Below are 16,021 nucleotides of genomic sequence, written 5' to 3'. Positions count from 1 at the left end.
TGGCCATTAAAGAGCTTGTTCGAAGCATTCCTAACATGTATGTGCTTATGACGCGTGAAGATTAACAAGAAAATACCGCCTACAGAAAGACATTTTGTACAGGTTGTTCTGATTCTGACTCGCTTGGTATCTACGGATTTGTATTAACATACGTATCCCCGTCTGCCCCCATTGGAGGAGGGTGCTGCCAATTAAAGCATCTGCTCATTAGAGAAGCTGCTTAAGTGACAGCCAAAATACCCCCGTTCACTTTTAGGTGGAGGAGAGGCATGGCAGTGAGACACTAAAAACCAAAGCTAATGGCCAATTAACTGTATTAAAAACAAAGAAAGACTTTCAAAAGTGTTTACCACTGTACACCTGGTAATTATAAACCAGCTGTGTTTCACGGATGGATGGGAGAATGCTTTTCTTCACAACGTTTTCCAACCAGTGTTTCAATATTTCATGCAAATTCGTCCAAAACAAGTGGACAACGGATATTACATGGCGCTCATAAGGCAGTGAGCAAATGTAATTGCATGGGAAGACGCTCTCATCTCTAACCCCCCCCAGACCCCCACCTCCGGGCCCTCAGTTAAGTGTAATAGTGTATAGTGGATGTGAGAGGGTTTGAGACGAGGTCAGAGCTGGGATCAGCGACTAATTATGGTGCTGAGGCACTCGGCCTGCGTCAGATTGTTTAGAAAGCATTAGGGGGGAAACATGGGCTTCCCTGGTGCATTGCACGTAATTAGTTTGGAGCCAAGGTCACAAACAAACTCAAGCGTGGGGACAAACAATGCGCCGTACACACACAAGACACACACACACACACTCTATTCTTCTCCTTTACTTCCCCTGCTCTCAAGCTTCTCTCCGTCTCGCTCTCTCAGGGGCAACAAGGCACAGCGTCTATTAATTTCCTTAATCAATAGCCGACCAATTGATAGTTATTTATGGATGATCACTTTTTATGCACAACACATGCTCCACACTATTCATTAGCTCTAATGTAGGACGGGCCATATATATTGGGTTTCACAATATTAGGTTTACTTTATTGAACAAATGTATAGTATATGTACATTTTAAAACAAGCCTGCTCTTCTCAATAAAATGTTCCTCCGCCATTAAGATATCGTTTTTTTTGGCCCTAAAATACTTATTTCCATACAACAATAAGCACATGTCCTAATCAATACATTTAAAGACCAACTGTAGCGGCCATTCTCTTAAGTGTTATTTTAGATGAGGGTCATTGACCTAACTGTGGAGGACTTGGCAGATGCTTTTTTTTTACTGTGCCAGAAACCAATGAATAGAGTAGCTATGACAACCACCAACACCCAGGCTATTACGATTTGAACCAAACAGACCTCTCTTAATAACGTTAAGTCCGGCTGCTGCAGAAACACTATCTACAACATCAGGAGGATATTTCCCCTAATGACCCAGAAGGCCATCCAACCTCTGCAGCTAATCTAGAATGCAGCAGCTTGACTGATCTTCAACCAAATTTCTCCCACAATACACTGCTCCTTCACTCCCTTCATTGGCTGCCAGTGGCTACCCAAATGCGCTTATCGACACTGGTACTGGCCTACCGTGCTGTGAAGGGTTCTGGTCCTTCTTACATCCAGGACATGGTGAAATCTTACATGTGCACTTCTCTCTGCATCAGCCAATAGGCTTGTTACTTCCTCACTGCGATATGGACCCAGGAACACACATGCCTGTTTGCTATTATGGTTCCAAAATGGTGGAACAAGCTTCCCACTGATATCAGGACAGCAAAAAGACATATTCCGTAGCAAACTGAAAACCAACCTGTTTTTGGCTAAGTAAATATATCTGAACTTTTCCTTTTTTTAGTTTGAATCTTCACCGTTTTTTGCACTTATTGAAAGTCATTAATGTCAAAAACGACTAAAAAAGTTGGCGGTTTTTGCTGAGGTACAACGTTTCTTGCATTTCCTGACAGCGCAAATGGCATCTAAAAGAAGTTGTGCTTCAACATGTGGTTAAAAACTGATTTTAAGACCAAGGCCGAATTGAGGACGGTGAGTCGAGGTGCAAGTGCATCCGGCAGCCCAGGCAGGCCCGTTAAGAATTGACAGATGGCTCAACCATGACCGCTGAGAGCGAGGTCGATTAAGAGAGCTGCTGGGCAAAAGGGTTTGGGCTAAGACACGATGAAACAAAATGAAGCTTGGTGCGCCGGTCTGTGTGCAATTATCTGCTCACGAGACTCCCAGACCTGCTTTAGAACATGCAAGACAATCACATTTCTTAAACCCACACAAGAAAAGCCATTTCATACAAACGCTGAGTGTAAGAGACGACCTGTTGGCTTTAAAACAGACGACACTAACCGTTTACACTGAGTAAAACCCATTACCTGTACTTAAAACTGGTTCTGACATTTATGGTTTAAAAGTGAATCATGCCAGTAAAATGTCTCAAAACATATCTTGTAAAATATTCCTTAATAATAGTGGATTTATAATAACATAAAAAGACAAGCTACATGTGCGTTCACCCACTCTTTTAACGCACTTAAGGCATAAATATATCTATGTTACTGAGATAGACAATGTTATTCTTACGATATATTTTATTTATTTTATATATATATGGGGGTGTATTCAAAATACAGCCACTTTTTACTGGAACACAGTCAATATGTACACCATGCTCCATACATTATTCTGACTTACATAATAATGAGAATAATGATACAAAAATAGGAATTCATCCGATATCGCACTTGCAATAACGTCAACATATTGCAATAGTAGTAATTTGTCTGGAGATCTCACCCTCGTGTTATCACCTGAGCCACTTTGTATAGATCTAAAGATGCTTTAGATAGCACACTTCCTGCCAGGCGCAAACAGGTGGAGAAGTGAAGTAAACAAAGTGGAAGTGATAAGACCACTTATATCCATTAAGACTAGATCAGAGGAGCAGGGATCCATGCCAAACGGAGTTTTAAAAGAGCTCCGAAGAGAGAAAAATAAATGTAAAGGTATATTAAATCCACAAGGCAGGCAGTAGGAGAGTGAGCATGTACTCAAACTGGTATAAAACCATACGAGGGCATTTGTATCAGTTTGTTCTGAGACAACCTAGAGAACACACACACACACACACACACACACACACACACACCTGGATGCCGTCCAGCAGTTTGCTCATGCACCAGAAGCTGTCAGCCTCGATGTTCCTCAGAGCCTCTTCCTGGAGACTGGACACGTCAAAGTTCTCCACTTCCTCCTCTAGAGAAAACAAAGGAGAACAGACGGAGAGAGTGAGAAATAAGCACTGCTGGGGAGAGAGAGATGGACAGGCCAAATACATGTTTAAAAGAGCTAGGTAGGAAACGGGGAAAGAATAAAAGGAGACTTTGTTGTGCAGTATGCCCACCACTCAGAAGAGCCGAAGAAGAACATCAGCTCAGAAAGAGGACACATTAACAAGGGAGAGGCTGGAAGCAATGGGAAAGGTTAAGGTGGTGGGTTATGAATGAGGGGAACACAAAAGAATGAAGATTCTGGCAAACTGCAGCACAGAATAAAGTATAGGGATAAAGCCAGGGAGGCAGCTGAGCATGTGGGTGGAAAATAGAAATCTGAGTAATAGAGAAACAAAATGATTACTGTCTTTGGCACAACCATTTTCCATGGCTACTTTAGGCATTATAAAAATGTCACAGAGCCACACAAAAACAACATAATGTGCCCTTTAAAAAGGCAGGGACAGTGATTTTTTTTATTCTTAAGGGCAAACAAACGAGCTGATGAAACTGTTTTCCTCCGTCTTTGAACCTGTTGAAAAGTTAAATCAGAATCACGTCACCAACTTTTTAATGAGTTGCCTTTACACTTCCCACTCTTATGTTTTTTTAATATATTTCTATCAATTTATATGTTATGTTTGTGACCTTTTGTTTAAATTGTTCATATGCATTTCCTGATACCATTCATTCAAAAGCTGTAGAGTTATGATTGAGGTGTCGAAGGAAGTCAGTAAGAGTGCATCGGCCAATCGTAGCCCTATTTTCTGTCATCGGCACATCAGCAAATAAGGTGACATGCGTTGATGGTTGAAGCCGATTGTCATCCGTTTTGCGAGGCTATGTGACTGTTGCAGAGTTTGTGTTACCCGTCGTTTATTTGGCGAACAAGATCTGAATGACCTCCGTAATTGTTTAAGGATTACAACACTGACTGTGGTGATATATACGTTAACTTAAAAGTCCATACAACTGCAGAAGGAGCCCATCGCTACAGATCGTCCTCCTGTGAGATTGTTCACGATCGGCAACATTGTTATTGTCAACATCGGTAGTGGCATCTGCGGAGACATTTGCAATTGCTGCATCCGAAAAGGTAAGTGAGGACCTGTAAATAAACCCAGAGTAATGTACTGACACATTCTAAAAGGCACTGCAGACGAGACAAAAGGAAACAATTTCCAAGCAGGGAGCACACTGAGTTCCCAGTCATCTCTAGTGGGTGACTTCGACGACGGGTGTCATCAGATGTCATTAACGGCAGCAGTGTGTGACGGACTGCAGGGGCTTTGACGGGCTTCTGACAAGCCACTGACAGCCAGTAGAGAGGAGATGGGACGAGACTGATTAACAATGATCTACAGAGAATAGGAAAGAGGAGAGAGGGGGGCCAGAGAGACGGAGAGTGCTTATATGTGGTCTAAAAAAATAAAAATGTTATGCATTTGTGTGAGTTTCTGCATTCCTAATACAACAGCAGATACACAGGACCTGGCAGCTCTGTTTGGTATCCTTGGTAACCCTGGTGGAATGTTCCACAAGGTTGTAATGAGCATGCTCAGTCTGACAGACAGACAGACCAGGGTTACAAAGCCACTAACAACTAGGCACTATGTGCGTGTGCGTGTGCGTGTGCGTGTGTGTGTGTGCGTCATGCAGGCCCTCTCATCATTGTCTTGTCTGCTTGAAGTCAGGTAAGGATTGAAAGCAGACAGAGAGGCTACGGTTCCTTCATTTCAGCGAGACCTTTCATCCCATCACACCCGGGTAGATCAAGGTGTCCAGAAATTGTGCTCGCATGGCCACAAGATCTTTAATACCAGATATGGAAGTGGTCAGAGGCTGGATTATGATTATATGTCAGTGTAGTTCATTCTAGAGTTGCAGAAGGAAAATGAAAATGCATTACGGCCGCAGGATATACTGTACAATATAGCAATTTTTAGCGGAAACATAAAGAGATACGATCTGATGGAAAACCCATAATATTTCTCCGCAGTTTAAATAGGGGCTACAAAAGAAGAAGTCAACCAAAATCAACTGAAGATAAATGGCGAGTTGGAGCAGCTGTCGTATCGGCAAAGAGACAAAAGTGTCCGCCATCTGATCAATGTTAAGTCAGTATTTAGTCTGATAGCATCTAGGGCTCTCAACTAACTTTTTTCACCATCCTCCCGGAACCGTCCCGAAATACAATCTAAGCCGTCCAAAATTAATGTGGACCGTCCCGAATTTAAAATATTAGTTTTTCTACATTATCATTAGTTAAAATCATTCAAAGTGACCTTTAACATAAATAAAACATCATACAAATCATTAGATGATAATTCATCAACCTTTTTATTTGAGTAAATCATTCAATCACATAAACAAAGGCCACATATATTTAAACACACAAATGAGAAAATTACTCTAATATTGACTCCAATCAAGTCCCATCCAATTATCAAAAAAATCCAACACTGTCCTGAAGACAGAACCCAGAGTAACCGCTAACCAGGATGAGAGTCTGTAACACAGTCAGGAGACCTTTACAAACTGCCCCGCCCCCTCGCACACAGACGGGAGAGAGAGATCTCGTCTGGATTGGAAAGCTCGAAAATACATCATAGACGCATGTTGTAGTCTTATTGCATATTAGAAACGGAGTTCGCGAAACTAAAACTGCGATATAATGTGTATGTAGCCATAACACATATGACATATATTTTTTAAATGTCTCCAGTACCGATAAAAAGTCCGATAACGTCGGAGCTTAACGTTACCACTGTCTTTAATAATTCCGGCCCGGGGCCCGTTTAATACCGGGGCTCGGTACCCATCCCTACATGGGGAGAGGCGCAGCATATTGCTAAGGACTACATACGATGGAGGGTTCTCTTCTCAGCCTTATTACCCATAGGGGATGAAGAGGAGTACGTAAATAAAAGAGGCCGGCGCTCCAGGGTCTGGTTCTGCTGTGCGTTTTTGTGATTAACGGTAAAACATTTCAGAATTCCTCCACGGGATGCCATTGTACATCACTCAACCCGCGAAATACACACACTCCGAGCCATATAATAGATATATTGTACTGCACACACTCAGTAGCCCACATAGCTAGACCCGCAAATTTGCGGGCACAGCTGTAGCTACATACTGTGTGTGTGTGTGTGTGTGTGTGTGTGTGTGTGTGTGTGTGTGTGTGTGTGTGTGTGTGTGTGTGTGTGTGTGTGTGTGTATTTTGCGGGTTGCTAAATGTTTTGTGCGTATGTGTTTATGTCGACAAGGAGGTTTAATAACTGTGTGCTCCACAAAACGTCGGTTTCATTTTCATCGCCGTTTGTAGTAGAGTTAGCAGGGTATTTTTATTTGAACTCTCGTCCCAAATTCGTCCCAAAATTATTTGTTATCCTCCCTGACACTATTTTGTTCGGCCCCGGGACGACGGGACGTCCTCAAGCTCGAGCCCTGATAGCATCTCTGTAGTGATGCAGGAAAACAATGACAACACATGAATGCAGCCCTCTCTCTCTGGGCAACAGTGATGCCATTACATTTGTAGTTGAAACGATTAATTGCAAACGGGCTGACTGGCATTCCGCATGGTGTCGTTGCTGATTAACGAGGTGGTGAGAGTGCCACTGCTCCGCCGTTCTGAGTGAACCTCCCCCTCCCTCCACCTCTCACGAGTATCTCAATGTCTCAAATCGGTCTTTGTCGAGGCTAAAGCGTCGCTGTCGGGCAGCGGTCCAATCCTAGACCTTGACTCTGGAGAAGATTAGAAGGGACGGCATCCAGGAGTCCAGTGGTCGCACTGGAATGAGCCATTGCTCATCACAATAACAAGGACACACAAGAGGAAAGGCTAAGAGGAGGTACTGGATTACAATGCAACAGTGCCCCCTTTGACTGCTGGTGGAACTAAGCAGCTTTGCACTGATTAGTGCTTAGAAACAGGTCATCACTCACTTTCATGGACAGGTGGTCCAGCTCTTTCTGTTCAATGTGAAAAATATATAATAATCAAAGCTGTGGCGTTAAGTCTTATAATACCACTACATATGGTTGAGTTTTCAGGATCCTTCAAAATGTGGTGTGTTTTGGTGACATAAAAAGCAACATTAGGTGACCTTGAATGCCTCAAAAGTCCTCAGTTGACCCGCCTTCAAAAGAAGAAATGGCTAATTGCTTGCACTAGACCCATGCCTCAGTAGAAATGCCTCCAAGATATTCTCCTGGTGATTACTTTTGGAGCATTGCCTCCACACTAAGGACCCAGCCACAATACATGTCTGGGGAAATGATCCATGTCTCAGAAGAAATGCTTCCCAAATAAGAACCGAGGGAATTCGCGGGAGTTCAAACTTCAGTGAGCCTTGCGTTGGAGAACGGGAGTCTCGGTGGCTTTAGTTCCGTTTGAGATGTGCCTCCAAAATAACCTTTCACCAAATGATATTCTGGGGTTCTTCAGAGGAACAAGCTCACCTTTGCAGGAGAAGAGAAGGGGTTTGAAACTCTCATGTCTGTGCGCAAACAAGAAGCTCGTAGGCCTCTGAAGACGGGTGTTTTGTGATCAAATTGGCAGAAGAGAGCAGGCCATACGACAGACTTTTAGGCATCGTAAAGGAGCATCGCATACATGCAGATATATCTATGAAACATTTGATTCCAAATCTATATATTGGTTGCATGAGGGTGAGAATGAAAAGGTCATGTTAATTTACAACCCAAATTTAAGGTACAATTTTCTCTCCACCATCATACGCCGTCGCCATGTCTTTTAATACCTCGACTTTTCCCTGAGAGTCTCCTGAACTCTCTTCTGGTACATCAATGCTTTTCGTCTGCTCTGTTCCTACTGACATCTCCTTCTGATGCTATTGCTACCCCTGTGCCTCTCCAACCTGCTCTATTCTCCACCCTTTCCTCATTTCCCATTGGCCACACAGCCAGTTTCCTGCCAGGCCGCAGGGCTGATTTCCTGTTTGTCCTGGCGCAGGGGGCAACTTGTCCAGAGAGACCAACTGCTAGGTCGCTGCCAGCTGTGAGAACTTGGCACAGCTTGGCATGCAGAGCCGGGTTACACCTCCAGAGACCGAGCACACACACACACACACACACACACACACACACACACACACACACACACACACACACACACACACACACACACACACACACACACACACACACACACACACACACACACACACACACACACACACACACACACACACACACACACACACACACACACACACACACACACACACACACACACTCGTGCCAGCGCTGCCATCTGCCCTCTACAACTATGGGCCACAAGGTAATGTGATGTAAGATGATAAACGAGCTAGTTTAGCCTGATGTAATCATCAAGTGTGTATATGTGTGAGTGTGTGCCTGGAGTGGGTGGGTGTCTTTGCAGACAGCAATTGGCAATAAAGAACAGTCCCGTTTGACAACCTTCTGTTGGTTTAGATTAATCACAAGTGAACCCGAGTTGTAGACCGCCAGAGAGCGAGAACGCTACAACAAGATTTCACCATCCGAAGCTCATAAGATACCACGAAGCGGTGCGGTCATTACTTATAATTTACAACAGTTTCAGGAGAAATGTAATGAATCAAATAAGTGACACGGTTCACACCTAAAAAACGAGACCCATGTTGGCCGCGAGACATGTTTCAATTCCTCCCCCAAACACACCCACCTTGCATTTGGGCTTCTGCAACACAAATGATTTCCCCATTGTGTGATAACACCACTGTTAATGAGAGCGGAACACTTTCCGGAGAGGTGGCGTTCATACCGTTGGATAATTAAGACGAGACTCGACCTGGCAAACCTGGTGTCACCAACACAACGGGAGCACACATGCTCGCACGCAGCATACAAGATAGAGGGAGATGAGAGCACCACCATGATGGAATTATGGCTGCGTGAGAAACAAGATGTAAAGATATGAACAGACAGCTGCAGGGGGGCAAAGGTGGAGAGGAGAGAAAGAGAAAGAGAGATGTTGGAAGGGATACAAACGGAAGAGATATAATTCTAATTGTTTGTTTTCCGTTGGGGTCATGAGACTAAAATCTCCAGAGTAGTTTCCATAAAAGAAATCAATGAAACATTATCCAGTATCTTTATTTCATAGTTTTTAGAAGTTGCAACGTTTTTCTTCAAAGGACACCACTAAACGTACTCATTGAACTCCAGCCTCGATAAGGAACGCTTTCGGCTATCAAATGTACACAATCACTCCAACAATGCTCTCATCTCCCACTATCTGAACCGTAAGCCGTGTATCCATACATCAAACAGCAGGCCCCACAGCTGTTGGCGAGATAATGTAAGTCCTTGACATTAAATACAATACAGCTATTAATACCATATCTGCCTGTGTGCAGACACATGCACCACTTGCCCTGAGGAAAGATGGCGTCTTGTGTGAGGAAGTGTGTAATGTTGAGTAAGGCCACTGCATCCCATTAACTGTTGATACCGCTGCCAATATCCACACCACATCCCTCCAAATCACCCCCCCCCCCCTCATACTGGCCTGTGGGATGTTTGTACAGCACAGATGTGTGTGTGTGAAACGTGTGATTCAACATGTGCACAGCTGGCGACAATTGTGTAACCATGGCAATGCCAGAGAGACGCAACATTGCCTGGGAACAGGATTTGGTCTTTGTTTTCCCACTTTTTTTTTTATTCCAAAGTACTAACAAAGGAGTCGATATCCAAAGAACACATGTCGAGGAATCTACAAAACAGCTTCTGCTCAGAAAGGTTGCCAAATGATCTTGGAATATAAGAGAAAAGTTGGGATATTAAAAAATGAATTTGTCTTGTTCCAACTGGATAATCCACCGTTTTGACACATGAAGTTTGGATTACTATTAAAAAAAAACGTAATATGCAACACAAATAATTTGAACAATTTAGGAATTTAGGTAAAGAGGGTCTAATGAAAGACGCTAAAAAGTTGCACTATGGGAAGTGTAGTATTGTTTTTTTTTTTGGGATGCAGCATTTTTTTTTATTATGATTGAAATGCACAACTTTTTGTCTTTGAACTGTTGGTCAGACAATTTAAAGACCTTACCTGTGCTCTGCTAACATACAGTATGATGGCACTTTCCCCCCAATGTTCACTTGTTTTAAAGACATTTGAAGATATTGCAGATTTCCATGATTTTGAACCAATAAAAGATTTCTGATTGAGATTGATTGATTAACTGATTCATTTGGGTTCTGATCCAATACAAACACTGAAACTCTTCATGTCAGAGAAAAATGTAGAAAAGCCTTTCAAACAAGTTTGGCTCAGATGCATGTGACTTTACCCAAATAAGTGCCTAGTTTGTTGTTATCACTATGCCACATAAAGCATTACTGATAATGCAAATAATGTATTTTTCATGTTCCCCATACCACCAAGTCAAATATGTGTATCCATCGTTTGCCAGTCTCAGCTTCTGAATAGAATAACAGTGTGATCCTGACGTGTTTTAGCATCAACGGCTTGGTCATAAAAGAAAACGTGTATTTAATGCATTTCTTAATTATGTTTTCTATACTGGTTTGTGTTTTGTTTTAGTTTTGTTGGCAAACCAGTGCCTTTATTGAAGTGACCGTGTTAAGGGGGTTGGACACTATATATGTGAGCTATAAGGCAGTCCAGGTGTTCATGTCATGTAACACCTTTGTAATATATGCATCACACTCGAGTGGTTTAACACTAAATGCATCTGGCAGATAATGGGCAGAGCTCAATCACACATTTACTGTCGCTCTATATAGGATGCCTCCTCCGCAGACAAACATGTTTTAATCACGTAAGATGTCCAATCCACTCAAGGCCTAGTCAATCTTCCCGCCTAATGTACGACACACATTTGGGAGCTGAGGGAAGGTTTCTTGAGATGTAAGTAAAGGATCAGTCCATTAAGTCATTAGTGTGTGTAATCTGCTGGCTTAGTTAAGAAAAAACATAAGGGGAACAGTAATAAGCGAGACATCATGAACGGCAGCCGACGCATTTTAACACGCAGAGGTTGACATGTAAAGACGTAGCTGATGTGTAAATGTGTGAGGACACGGTATGCAAGTGTCCAGATCTTTTATGTGTGCATGGGTAAGTGTGTCTCTGCGTGTGACAGCTTTGTTCCAAACAAGCTCTCACACATCTGAAATGTGAATGAGTCTTTGTGTGCGAGTGTGCGTACAAGCACAAAGTCGTGACGCAACCCAAAACATCACACACACGCCGCCGTGGCAGCAACACGGTGAGATGACTGTTTCAATTGCATCAGGTCAAGCGGAACGCGTCTCGCTGGTGACAGAATGATAAAACAGATTATTTTTTCCTCCAATGAAATGTCTGACAGAGAGAACGAAAAATAGAGATCTGAAGCTTCTCTGCGACGGGAGCTTCAATTTATGGCTTTTTATAGTCAAGTAATTAACTTAATCTAAAAATATTCAATAACCCCTGCGATTATTCACAGCAGATAAATCATTTTTTGACAGAACTATTTCTCTGGATCATTTCAGAGCTCGATTGCTTTTTTATCAGGAGCAATGAGAAAAATGTCTGGTAATACAGGGGAATAAGATCAGGTCAGACGCAGATGGAAGCACCGCTATTGATTTGTAGCTTTATACTGTATATCGTATTGTCAAGCAGTGGTATTAACGCTCATCGCTCTCCACACCGTAGGCCAACATATGTAAGCTTCAGATCATGTTATTAAAAGCGGCAACAGATGTAATCAAATCCATTTGCTTATTGACAACACATGACGATATTTCCCATTATTGCCTGTTATTGTAAGGTCCTGTTCTCTGCCACATTTTAGTTTACAACTCAATTAATTTTAAATGGCCAATACATGTCATGCCTTCACCGCAACTCTCGGTTCATTTGTAATAGGGTATCTTTTTGATCGGGTCAATTCCTTTGTACAAACATACTTGGTGTCCAAAACTAAATAAAAAGAAAGCAATTAAACAATTAAGCAATTCACCTGACTTTAAAATAACAAAATAATGTGTTATTCATGAAATTGTACATAAACAACAAAGGTTATGACTTATTTTTATTGCAGTCACAGCACGCCCTAAATCATGAAAACTGTCATCCAGAATCAAGTATATATTTAGATACAACTTATTTTTCAAACAAATGGAATCAAATAAAACAATATTCTCCCAAATGTTTCATTTTATAAACAATAATAGATTCCGAGTATCTTAAGTTTTGCATTTAAAAAAAAACAAACAGGATTGACATGAAAGGATTTAGAGTTTGTTAAGATTTATATTATAAATCTTTTTATTTCTAACCTATTTTTGCTTAGTTTTATTTGCATTTTTGATTGTGATATAAAATATGTTTTTCTTCACCTACTTCTATGCGCTACAGATCCTATGCATAAATATCTGGACAATTGTTTTTACAATATGATAAGCAGATATATTTTAATTGATTAGCACATCTAATTGAGAAACTACAAAATGTTTAACTGCGTATTCTTTTTGAAGGAAATACAGAGGATACATAGAAAGCTCCTGGACTAAGCTATTGTCAGATGGACAGATGGACCCACACAAAAACAACCAGACATTTATCATGAATACAATCCATCTCCTCGTATACAAGGTTTACTCTCATGTTCGAATTCATTTATAATCCAATGCCTTAAAGATGGATGAGTGGCAGCGAGGTTAAAGCATGTCACGGAAAACGGTAAATGTGCATTCAAGTGGAGCTATGGGAATACTGCAAGCAACCTGTTTAAGGAGAAACGAGACAATGAATAAAAAGTGGCCACCAACGAAAGTCTGAAAAAAGAAACATATTTACGGGGGGAATGAAAGAGAGACATTTATTTGGAGAAAGGTGGAGATAGACAGAGACTGAGGGGTCAGAACCACACGGCTGATTCAATTCCTGCCCGTCAAAATGCTATTACTTAACCCCAGAAAAAGGTGATTGTGTTCTAAAGCGAATAGAGGAGTGGAGACAAAGCTGGAGCCAGGAGAGGGAAGGCGTCAAAGACAATTGAAGAACAGATCTCGAGCCATCTGCAGGAAAATAATGCCTAGTGCCGAGTCAATAATCTCATGGAATGATTAAAGCAGGAGAAATTAGAGATAGCAGGAGTAGATAAGGAACAAAGTAGAAAAGACAGTATTCCTGCTGGATGTCAGCAGCTGTGCTCGGGCAATCACTAAGCAGCTCATTAGAGCTAATAACAGCCGTTAATTAGAGGGAGACTTAGAATGAAAGGCTGGACCAACGGTGGGCAGACCAGAGGGAGAAGGAAGCCGATATTAGTTAACTGCCTACTGGCCGAGATCCACTGCGCAGATTGCTCAATCTTTACACAGCAGAGAGGAGAGGAATCAACAGGATAAGCAGTCCTCACAATAAAGTTCTTCTGGTGGTTAACTGGTTGAAAGTATACAGTGGTGCAATGTAGACGGGTCTGTGTAGGCCCGACATAGAAGCTGGTATCGCAAGGGGTCCCACGAGAAAAAGCTATTGGATTTTGGATTATTGAAGAAAATGAGATCTGTGGCAAACACATATTAACATTTCCTAATGATTTTTGAAGCGGAAATGCAATCAGCAAAAGTAAAAGGATAAGGTGGTTGTGCATCACCACCGCTAAGCTAAAAGGCTTTTATGACTCATAGAAGCTTTTTGACTTTCGTCATCGTCTTAAAAGCGTTTTATGTCGGAGAATACAACGTTGAAACCTCGATACACTTGTAAGAAACGTTGATAAGATAAGGGGACGGGAAGTGGAAAAAATGCTAACTCATTTCCGTGTTAAAGAACTTGTTCCTGCACCATCTCCACAGTTGATGTGTATGCTATATTTAGGATATTTCTTCTGCTCTACCCAGCTTAATAGTGTATGTTTCTGACAAAGCAGGTATCTATGCTTTCACTTCTAATGCCATTATACTCCATTGAAACTGTAATTTACAGGGTTGAACTACTGTTTTTGTCAAGGGACTTTGGGGGCTTATAAGACAGCGTAGATAACAGTTCCACTCATAGCAAGAGAAAGCGGTAAAGATATTTTAAATATATCGTACACTTTTGTCAAGGTCGGTTGGTACGTTGCTTTCAGAGGCTGCCTCTGTTCCCATACATCTCTTTGATTCTGAGCTGTAAGTCATGTCTGTTTCCATCTATGCCCCCATCTACTGTAGGTAATACACTGGCTAAGTACCTCATACCACCCCATTTCAAACAATCACAAGCTACAAACTCTATTGAGGCTCCCATCTGTCCCAAGGGATGATGTAAAGTATTATTAGGGCACGGGAACTACAAAAATAAATCAAATCAAATCATTTGACAAATAATACACATTTAAGAGCATTATCCCTTACTTGAAACAGCCCTCGAGTCTATAATCAGAACTGCATCCTTAGCTGTCTGGCTTTTAGAAATGACAGGCTGTCGAAGGCCGTAATTGGCCACTCATAAAATAAGTTGACTAAAATGCGACCTGACAGTGACTCCTTTCTTACCGGCTATAATATAACAAGTGTAGAATTGGACATTTCTTTATGTAGAACCAATCATTACATAATGGTTCAGCACTGTAATCCTGATGTGAGGATGCCCAACACAGCATGGCGGTGCTCACTGAGCCACAGCTAAAGCGCCATGCCCGTAGACAACAGGGGGAGAAGGGGGAGAAGGACCAGATGGGGGAAGATGTATCATAAACCAAAAGTGAATGTCTAAAGTCAAGCAAACTGCTGCTTACTGCAATATAAAAAGGCATACCTAGTACATGTAGTTCATCACAAGTGAAGACATCTTAAAGGGGACATATCATGCAAAATGCCCTCCTGTACGTCTTTTATACATGAATATGTGTCCCCGGTGTGTCAGGGAACTCACCAAGTGTCAAAAAATACAACCCTCTCTCTTTTCCTCTATACCCAAATGTCTAAAAACGGGGCTGCAACGGATCTGATACAGACTGATCCAGATTTGAATTATTTTCTACGTCACAAAAGTGGTGCTCCGCTTAGTGGTCCATTCTCCACCTATCAGGGGAATGTGAGGTTGGGCCACGGCCGGCCATTGCCGCTCGAAAACGCTGGAGAAGCTGTAGTACATATGCCAGGCCTGTAAGTGGCGCTGTAGTCTGCAACAAAAGCAGCGAAGAAGACTTCCCTGGCATGGTTGCCATGGTTGCCCTTCTGTTTATTCTCCGCTGTGGCTCTTTTTCTCTCTCCCCGAGGCAAGCGTTTGGGCCTCCTGCTTTAAAACAAATGAATAATGACTCTAATCATATGTAAGGGATCATGTGCAAGGACGAGGGATCTAGATCGGCATGAAGGTAATGCTGCACATTATCCCGCTTATTACATGGCCACATTCTCAACAAAGTAACGACATGACTCCCAATATTAATTGAAATGCTTTTATGGATTTAGAAAAGGATTTTATTGATTTAAAAAATAGTTGTATTGATTTAAATTGACATGCATCCGCTAAGAAATGTAGTCCGTTGTTACCGTTTGAACTAACGTAGTAACGGCAGGAACTGCTTCGATAGTTTTTTTGAGGAGCTTTTTGATTACAGATTTGAAAACATCGTTGCTTGCTTTAAAAGTAGCACAGTTCATGATGTCAAACCTTGGAAAGTATCTAGATATCCCTGCCCTAATGCCAAAGTAACTGGCAACTGAATATGTGTCACCGTTTGATGTCTATGTCTG

General features: G+C 41.9%; 1 protein-coding gene across 3 annotated transcripts in view; it reads right to left on the bottom strand.

Annotated features, from left to right (window-relative positions):
• The window catches only part of tbc1d22a (TBC1 domain family, member 22a), a 123,097-nt gene that overhangs the window by 55,614 nt on the left and 51,462 nt on the right, over window positions 1–16,021 (bottom strand). For all 3 annotated transcript variants that reach the window (XM_034112607.2, XM_034074668.2, XM_034112608.2), the window contains one exon: window positions 3,154–3,260. In XM_034112607.2, coding sequence (XP_033968498.1) covers window positions 3,154–3,260 — 107 coding nt within the window. The remainder of the gene's footprint in view (window positions 1–3,153; window positions 3,261–16,021) is intronic.

Source organism: Pseudochaenichthys georgianus, chromosome 23 (assembly GCF_902827115.2).
Source record: "Pseudochaenichthys georgianus chromosome 23, fPseGeo1.2, whole genome shotgun sequence".
Classification (NCBI taxonomy): domain Eukaryota; kingdom Metazoa; phylum Chordata; class Actinopteri; order Perciformes; family Channichthyidae; genus Pseudochaenichthys; species Pseudochaenichthys georgianus.
This window is presented reverse-complemented; position numbering and strand designations above follow the sequence as displayed.